Raw genomic sequence first — 9,992 nt, 5'->3', positions numbered from 1 at the left:
AGAAACAAGAAAGGAAAGGTCAGAAGAGGAAGGTGGCAGAAACAATGAAAAAAAAATTATGATAATTCGTGAAGTATGAATGAAAGATAATTCAATAATTACATATATACCAACGTTTTGACTTCAGTCCATACTGAAATAGCGACAGTCACTTTGTGCAGTGACTGCCAGGTATGAAAATTCAGGTTTGCAGGAAATCTGCCAATTATGTCTGTTTCTTGGCTGTTTGGACCCTGGATAAACTTAGAATAAAATGTGTGCAGATTTAAGTATGAACAAGGTCCTTTTTAGGTGTCAATTGCAAAATAATGCAGCCTAACACAAGCTGGAATTACCAGTCAACCTGTTGCTTTAGCCAAGCTCTTCTTCCAATTTCCCAATAAAAACGGAAGATTGAGAATATCTATTGGAATATCAGCTGAACATACTGTGGACTGACACATCACACTTTAGATCTCTTTAATTTAGACAATGAGTAGACTGCAGAGGGCCCAAAGAAAAAAACAGTAACTCAAAATTCCATACTAACATGTTATTTAGTAGGCTAAAACAATATGTGAGATTTTTTTTTTGTACACTACCGGTTAAAAGTTTAGGGTCACTTACAAATCCCCATTCTACTCCATTATAGACAGAATACCAGCTGATCTGGGGGGGGGGGGGGGGGGGGGGGGGGATCTTTAATGCAACATCCACATTGGCCATTATCAGCAACCGTTCATCCAATGCTCCAAAGGCACATTCTGTTCACTATTCTTATATCATTTTAAAATACTAACTACAAAAACATTGGAGATGCCTTTTGGAATTATGTAAGCACATAATATAATGTACATAACTGTTAGGGGAGGGGAAGGAGGACCCAAACGCGGAGTAGCAGGCAGGAGCTTCAAAAAGGTTTATTTGTGACACAAACTGAGCAACAGAGTCCAAAAAACACCAAAGAGCACAGGGAGCCGGGGAGAGCAAAAAGCCAGAGCACAAGGGCTGGAAAACTCACAGAGAAGAACACAACTGGAGACGGTAGGGAACCCTGGGCAGGACGACAGGGTAAACGGGGAGGAAACACTCGCAGGACAACGGCAAAAGGATCGGACAAAGGACAAAGGGAACACAGGGGTTAAATACAAGCGGTAACGAGGTAACGAGGTAACGAGGTAACGAGGTAACGGGGAACAGGTGAGGCGTCAGGTGAATCCCATTAGGGCGGGGCAGGACAATCAGACAGGCACAAAGCTAAGCTAGACAAGACAAGACAAGACAGGAAACAATACTACCAAAACAAAACAGGAAGCAGAACAAACCGACCGGGGAAAAACAAGACAAAGATAACCGCACAAGACTGAGACACAAACACAAGGAGGGCCAAAAAGGGAAAAATGAACCCAAACAAAACCCCCAAACCACAACCCATAACTGATCTCAGCTGGTGTTCTGTCCACAATGGAGCGCAAAGGACATTTCTAAGTGACCCCCAAACTTTTGACCGGTAGTGTATGTACGGACCTGAGCACGAAACCAATAGTTCTTGAATTGCATACTGGTGAAATACCACAGCATGCAAACACTGTACACTAAGCCGGCAGAAGTATCCCACAATGCACTGCGGTAGTAACAACAACGTTCGTATCGGACAAACAGCTCTGGGACCTCAATTACGCTTTCATTTACATTTCTACATATTTAAAATCTGTGATTATGTTGGTCTAGTTATTTACCTTTTTCAGATATTTAAGCTTTATCGGGCAATACTGCTGGAGCTGAGGACGGCAGGGGTTACCACGGTTACGCCTCTCCAACCAGCAAGGAAGCTCTCAGGAAGTGACGTTGACAGCTTAAATGACCGAAAATATCCACACTACTGTTTATTGACACAAAAGTCCGATAGTATACATATTAAGTATGTAGCACAAAGTATGGGAGTTTGGATGCAACCCATATTTAAAGCCAAATTACACCACTATGGTTCAATAATGATTGGGGGGGTCAAGTTCAGACAGTATTCTCCCACCATGCAACACTGTTGGGACATCCACTAAATGGAAGAAGAGATATAACATGAAGATAAATGTAGAGGAGGTAGGATCAGGGACTCAGCACTTAATCCTCACAGATCAGATGCCGTATTGGACCAATAGAAATTATTTGGTCAATCTCACCTCACTGAGCCAATCAGAGAGCATTCCTTCCTGATGAGAGGTAACCTTGTCTTTGTGTATCACATGGCCAAGATATCCTGGTTTCACGAGACCAGTACCAACGCACTCTTCATCTCGATCTCTTTTTTTCCCTCACACATGTTCAGCTCCCTGTCTAATCAAATCCTAAAGTCTTTTTGACCTCAGTTTACCATGGGACCAAAAATCAAGACCCGAATCACGAGTTGGGAGTGAGAACGGTTTGCACGGTCGCCTTAAAGTGCATACAAAAATAGTAACGAGGCAAGTAAAACACACAGGTACAATTATTGTCGAGTCAAAGCTCATATATGAATAGTTGATTTATCAACACCACTTTATTTAGGAGTATGGCAAGTGAGCACAGGGCTTCTCTAAACAACAGGACAACAAAATAAGACAGAAGTGCAAGGTTAGTTGACATTGTACTTTAGTGGTTTAAAGCCCTAACAAATGCAACTAATTAAATTAGCAAAAATAAAACGCTCAGGGAATCGGTGACCTTTGGTTCCACAGTTGTTGATAGCCCTGAGACCCAGAGTTGAAGTGGTGTGTGTGTGTGTGTGTTTGTGTGTGTGTGTGTGTGTGTGTGTGTGTGTGTGTGTGTCTTACCACAGCAGGGGAGTTGACCACTGCCAGATTGTAGCCATAAAGCATGGAGCTCCCGAAGGAGGTTAGAAATGCCACTGCCAACAAAGAGCTGGTCAGTTGCTGCAGACAGCAGGAGAGAGAGAGAGAGAGAGAGAGAGAGAGAGAGAGAGAGAGAGAGAGAGAGAGAGAGAGAGAGAGATGTGTTAGGACGTTCACCCAGAGAATGGTGAGGAAGTGAGCCCTACTAGGCAGGGCAAGGTCAGTTTTATTTATCTATACATATATATATATCTATATATATATATAGATATATATACACATTAACATACACATAAGTCATTTAATGAGATGAATGGACTTGTACATGTACAAAGACACATTTCATAAAAGGTGCAGAGACGTTTAAAACCAAATGAAGTTCAATAAACCAGGAGTAATTACCAGCTGTGGAAAAGAGGACAGTCTTCATCTTAGTTTTTAAAATGGCTACAGTTGGTGCCTATCTTTACAACTGACTGCTGAAGGCACCATTAACTGGTCAGTCTCTGTAGATGACCTACACGCATATGTTGGGTCCAGACCATCGAATGACTTAAATACAAAAAGTAGGGTCTTGAAATCGTAAATTGAACCATTATCAGTGCAGGGATCTTAGAACTGGACGTATGTGCAGCATTTACATGAGTTGCCACTGTCACAAGCTTTAGAGATAGCGCTTCCTTAAATAGAGCACAGGTATTTTCGGTACTGTGCCTTTTTTGACAGTTTCAGATCCAGTCTGAAAAGCTTGAGAAACTAGTGCATGAAATCAAATGCATGAGTGAATAGACAGAGCCAGGTCCTTGACATTTACAGCAGGAAAACTGAGACAGGCAGTCACATGCTGCGAAGCACCAACATATGTTATTATTGAGATATGTCAACAGTTAAAAAAAAGAATTACAGTAAATACATATAATTGACAGCATTTCAGAAAAGTCTGCAATAAAGTCTGCTAAGTATTTCGGGGGGGCTCAATAATAACTTAATCATTCTTGGTGAGGTTTTAAAAACATCAAAGGAATTAAATCCATCTGGTGAAAGCTGTTTGCACTGAAATGTATCTTTGAAAATAGCAGTCTAGAAACAGTGAAAGGGCTCTATCTTGCCCCCGGCGCAGCGAGACACAACGCCCGACGCAAGTGTCCCTGCATCCATCTTTGCACCCATAAGCGTGCTGGTCTTACAGGGAGGTGTGTTCAGGTGCATTCTGGGCGTGCTGGTCTTACAGGGAGGTGGGTTCAGGTGCATTCTGGGCGTGCTGGTCTTACAGGGAGGTGGGTTCAGGTGCATTCTGGGCGTGCTGGTCTTACAGGGAGGTGTGTTCAGGTGCATTCTGGGCGTGCTGGTCTTACAGGGAGGTGGGTTCAGGTGCATTTGGGCGTGGGTCTTACGGGAGGTGGGTTCAGGTGCATCCGGCGTGCTGGTCTTACAGGGAGGTGTGTTCAGGTGCATTCTGGGCGTGCTGGTCTTACAGGGAGGTGGGTTCAGGTGCATTCTGGGCGTGCTGGTCTTACAGGGAGGTGTGTTCAGGTGCATTCTGGGCGTGCTGGTCTTACAGGGAGGTGTCTTCAGGGGCATTCTTCATTCTCCATTCTAGCGTTGCTAATAGCTGCTTTTCTAACTCAAACATTAGGTATAATTTCCTATGAATGAGGTTTATTGAGCATAAATTTCAAAAAAACTTTAAAACTAAAGTTAATAAGTTAGTGTTACGTAGTGTTGAAAACGTCAAAAAAAGTGCCAGACATTGAAAAAAAGCGGCAAAAGTGTCGAAATAGGAACAAAAACATAAGTTAAAATAGTTGATAAAAAGTGTCAAAAGTGTTGTAATGGTTGATCTTTCCACCGGGAGGAGCAGTGATTCTGCAGTCTGAAGTGGGTTACTTCCTAAAACCAGCTGCTCTGATCATATTCGATCATATTTGATCTGTAGCCTACTGTAGGAGGGAGTGCACATTCTACACTGAGCATACATTTATAATATCATGATCATATCGTGTTGATCAGTTTGTGAAAATGTATAGCTAAAGCATTTTCTCAACACCCCGATGGGCTGCAGCTTGATTGTTTTTACCCAACGACATACATGGTGTAAGAGATATGTTATTTTAGCACCATAACCCCTTCGAAATGACCTCAAAATGTTGCTTCATGCTGTTTTATGTCACGAAGAGGGCACACAGAGCCCTGAATCTTTTTGAATCTCATTTAACATTAATCTTTCTGACTGGACTGGCAAATTATTGGAGGAAATGTGCTATTAATGGGGAAATATAATTTATAAGTCTGCCCTAACACTGTCATGGGGACTTGCTCTAAGCTGCTACTACTAGGCTACTACTACTACCACCATTACAACTACTACTACTACTACTACTACTACTACTACTACTACTACTACTTTGCTGTTCTTTAGAAAGGCCTAGTATGATTAAATGTTCTTCTGTTTGCCTAATATATATACCACATATACTTGGCACTGTTGGGGATCTTTTTTGTATTATGTATTATTATTGGATACATTTAAGTATAGCAGATTTGTCAGCTAAACATTAATCCCTTGTCCTCTACTCTAGCATACCATAGCAAAAATAGTTTTCCAGGTGACTAATGCTGCCAAATTCTTACCCTACCAATGTCATTTAATTAAAAAATAGTGACAGACAATTTTGGCCTCTTTTTATGTGGCAGGAATGGAAATGAGTCATTCCTAATATGTGTTGGGATCTGGTTTCAAAATGATGAACACAGTTGGGGAACAGATTTTCCCAAATGAGGTATGGATTTTTTAGGCATTTTATCATGTAATGGCTTGAAAAGGTGCATATAGCTTATGTAAATGGGAGAAAAAAAAAATCATGGTCTGGCTCCACCTTTGGGTCTTTATTTAATTCACCCGTCTAAAATGTCTTGTTTGCATTGTTCACATTCCTCGCTGCAAGCAAATCAAAGCGCATGGCTGGCTGCCAGTTCCGAGGGAGCTGAGAGGCAAAGACAGAAGCTTTCCATAACTCTGGTATCTCAAGAAAGTAATGTCCAGCTAAACTTTAAAATATCTGCATCGGAAAAATATTGGAATACTGGCTGATTGAAGGTGATGCCAGGCAGTGAAAGACATGAAATCCAAGTGACTAAAATGACACGATCAAGTTCATTTTCATTGTATGGGAAGTTAAAAAAAATACTATATCAAAATGCACCATGGTTTACTTTAAAAGGTCCAATATGTAACATATTTAGTGTAATAAATCCAAAAATGACCCCATTGCGTCATCAGATATTGAGGAAACAAGTTGAAATACGCTCATTTCTGACAACAATGCTAATGCCAGTAATTTCTCCTTTTGAAATATCGAGATCTTGGGTTTGTCCCCATTAGGCTGCATATTTAATTTTGTTTTTATCCTCCTGAAAGTCGAGATCTCAAGTGGTTGTCCCCAGTACATTTTCTTTTGTCTTCATTTTTTTTCTTCCTCCTCCATGTCCCCCCCGGGGCTCCGTACTATACACTACAGGAATGTACTCTCTATGCTAGCATTTAAACTACTGGAAGATGGTCATAATACTTTTTGGACAGCATGGTTTTTTGACATGTTACTGGGTTGTAACTGCAGGCTGCATATTTAATTTTGTTTTTATCCTCCTGAAAAGTCGAGATCTCAAGTGATTGTCCCCAGTACATGTCTTTTTTTGTCTTTGTTTTTTTTCCTTCCTCCATGTCACCCCCAGGGCTCCGTACTATACACTACAGGAATGTACTCTCTATGCTAGCATTTAAACTACTGGAAGCTTGTCATAATACTTTTTTGGACAGACCTCCATAACTCAAAAATGGTTTTTGTTTAATCAATAATAGTTAAGTTGTGAATAAGCTTGAATCTACTTGAACTAATCCTGGGGCGTGGTGTTCTCCGATATGTTGACGATCACATGTGAGTTGTGTTAGTTGGCTGTGTAACGCATTCGGGGAATCGTCAAACGGCCTGGTGTTTGAACCGCTGGAGTGTGGTTTGGACTTGGTGAATACTTGCTTTGTGGCGTTGCGTGGCGATGCCTCCAGATAGGGAGTTGCTGTATTAATTTTACTGCTGCCTGCTTTGCCTAAGATGGAGTTAGATGGAGAGGATTTTGTTAGCGGCCCAACTTTGTTCAAGTTGGAAGTGTGCAGTAAAGAAAATCTGAAAAAGATATACTATAGAAATGTACTCTCTATGCTTTTCATAATACTTTGCATTAGCATATCTTACACGGTTTAATTATTGGACTTTGTTATGAATGTTTTGGTCACACATGCCACAGATGTTAATTTTTGCCCCTCAGATTACCTAACTAAAAGGTGACAGCCTAGTTTGAGTTTATTATAAGGATCCCCATTAGCAGACGCCTGGACGAGTGATCTTCAAGAGGGGGCCCGGGACCCCCAGGTGACCCTCAGAGTTACTGCAGGGGGGGCCCACCAAGCTATTGAAAAACAAAAATGTCTTAACATGAATCGAACATATTATTATGAAATATAAATAAGCCTATTTGTGAAAAAGAAACATAGGTAAGAAAATCTCTAAGGGATGTGCAACATGTATGTTTAACATTGAAAACATGATTGACAATATCATGCCAACAATTATTATTTGAATAGCTTCGTATTCAATGTGCTAAAAAGGTACATATAAAGGTTTCAGGCAGCCAAAACGTTAATGTAGGCCCAGTGTATTATGAGACTTGATATGTAGTAGGGGGGTCCCTACTCCGTCTCTCTCTCAGTTAAGGGGTCCTTAGCTTAAAAAACCTAGGCCCAGTACCCCAATTCCATCTGTACTGGATTATTCCGCACCTCATTATTGATTTTGTATACAGACGTTCAGTGCAAATTGAGAAAGTAACATACCCTTTACGTAGCCATGCTAAATGTACAGTATGGGTGGCATCAGGGTGGTATGGGGGGGAGACCAGTTTTAGAACCCTGCACAGACCTGCAGATCATTTTCACTTTTCAACCCTTGACCATGATTAAGTGTTTGGCTTCCATTTTAACCCTCATGTTGTCCTCGGGTCAAATTGACCCGTTTTCCTATATCAATGTTCTTTTAATTCCCCCAAATAACATGGCTGATTCCACACAACGCTCTTTGGCAAGCACACATCTCTACTTTCATTAATTTTGGGGTGTCTTATTCAATTTTATAGCATTTGTAAAAACAAATGGAAGTGTTTTTGAAATAGTATTGAGTAAAAGTTGACATATTCCAGTCTGTGATCATCCATCAACATCCATTCCTTTAATTTTAGTCAAAATAATTCCTAATTTCTGCTTCTCTAACTCAAACATTAGGTATAATTTCCTATAAATGAGGTTTATTGACCATGAATTCCAAAAACAACTGTAAAACTAAAGTTAATAAGTTAGTGTTACGTAGTGTCAAATGTCAAAAAAGTGACAAACACTGAAAAAATGCGTCAAAAGTGTTGAAAAAAAGGACAAAAATGTAAGAAAAAGTTAAAAACCTCGATAAAAAACGTCAAGAAAAGTGTTGATTTTCAATTTTGACGGTAAGAAAACACAAGGGTTAAGATATTTAGCTTTGTGCTAGCTACAACAAGCTTTTATACATAATAATGTGTAGAGGGTAATTATTTATATATATAGATATATATGTACACAACTAATTAAAAAGCTATGAAACAATGCACAAAAGAGTTGGGGAAAAATGCAGTTAGTACAATTTATTTCATTAGTCTGATTTAAATGAAATTACACTACTTTTCCATGTAGGCTGTACTGGAGTTACAGTTTATTCTATATCCTTCACCCAACCAAGAAAAAAAAAATCGTCAAAGAATGTGTTTTTACAGTGTTCCCTTATCATAGTACATTTGATGATTTTAAGGTTTGGTGATCTGTTTCAAATGTCTAACAAGATCATGTTGAGTTCAGCCACGGATCTTCTACAGTATAGTAAGTATGTGACTGGTAGTAAATGCTATTAGCTGCTGGAACTAAAACAATGTCTAAAACAATAGGGAAGCAGTCAGCTGACAGCCCCGGCTGCCCTGATTCATGCAGTCGGTCCAACTTACCGATGTGATTTTCCCTGAAGGTGGAATCAAAACCTCCTCAGCCATTTAAGAAATCTATCATCCAGTCCCAAACAGCACAAAAATCTCTACGCGGCAAGGGATCTCATGGCTGTAGCAGCAACACACGAAAAACTCCACGATGGAATGGGCAAGCCAGTTTGTGAGTTGTGTGCCAGGCCTCTCCTCCACCCAGCAGCAACCCACAGGGCCCGATAACAAGCCCACACACTGTCCTCACATGACGGATAGCAGCGTGACAGACTGAGAGAAAAGCCTGCTGGAAGCAATTAACTCTAAGTGAATTTACAAAGAAAGAAAGAGAGGAGAGGAAAAGAGAGGACATTAACAAGGAGAAGAAAAGGGGTGAAAAGGAAAAGAAAGGAGGGGAAAAGATGGAAACGCTTGGTCGAGTCGCAGTTGACAGAAGCAGAGCGGTGTTTTTTTGGGGCTAATTGTTGGATAACAATCACCCGACTAGCATTACACATTTCTTAATCCAATGACTTTACCTCCAGTGCTGCTTAATGAAAGGTTGGTTTTGTTCAGAAAATCCTGCCCTTTGGCACCAACATTCTAGCCTACATTATACACTTGGCTGCTATAATGCAACTATAAATTTGTAAATTTCATAATCTGGCCTGAGACATTCAATCCTGAATTATGTCAGGGGTTTTTCAAAGTGTTATCGCAAGAGGAAGGTGTTACCGGGAGAAGAAATCTGCGGTTAAGTTCAGGAAAAGAAGAACATGTTGAGTTTAAGAAAAGAAGAACATGCTGAGTTTAAGAAAAGAAGAACATGTTGAGTTTAAGAAAAGAACATGTTGAGTTTAAGAAAAGAAGAACATGTTGAGTTTAAGAACATGTTGAGTTTAAGAAAAGAACATGTTAAGTTTAAGAAAAGAAGAACATGTTGAGTTTAGGAGAAGAAGAACATGTTGAGTTTAGGAAAAGAAGAACATTTTGAGTTTTGGAAAAGAAGAACATGTTGAGTTTAGGAAAAGAAGAACACGTTGAGTTTAGGAAAAGTAGAGCATGTTGAGTTTATGAGAAGAAGAACATGTTGAGTTTAGGAGAAGAAGAACATGTTGAGTTTAGGAAAAGAAGAAC

The 9,992-nt window shown here is 40.1% G+C and overlaps 1 protein-coding gene across 1 annotated transcript in view; it reads right to left on the bottom strand.

The window, feature by feature from the left end:
- The window catches only part of LOC116686491 (solute carrier family 2, facilitated glucose transporter member 9), a 47,419-nt gene extending 38,115 nt beyond the window's left edge, over positions 1–9,304 (bottom strand). The window contains 2 exon segments of the mRNA XM_074783850.1: positions 2,790–2,888; positions 8,886–9,304. Coding sequence (XP_074639951.1) covers positions 2,790–2,888; positions 8,886–8,930 — 144 coding nt within the window. The 5' untranslated portion in view covers positions 8,931–9,304.
- Positions 9,305–9,992: the final 688 nt, after the last annotated feature.

This window comes from Etheostoma spectabile, unplaced genomic scaffold (genome assembly GCF_008692095.1).
Source record: "Etheostoma spectabile isolate EspeVRDwgs_2016 unplaced genomic scaffold, UIUC_Espe_1.0 scaffold379, whole genome shotgun sequence".
Taxonomy (NCBI): domain Eukaryota; kingdom Metazoa; phylum Chordata; class Actinopteri; order Perciformes; family Percidae; genus Etheostoma; species Etheostoma spectabile.
This window is presented reverse-complemented; position numbering and strand designations above follow the sequence as displayed.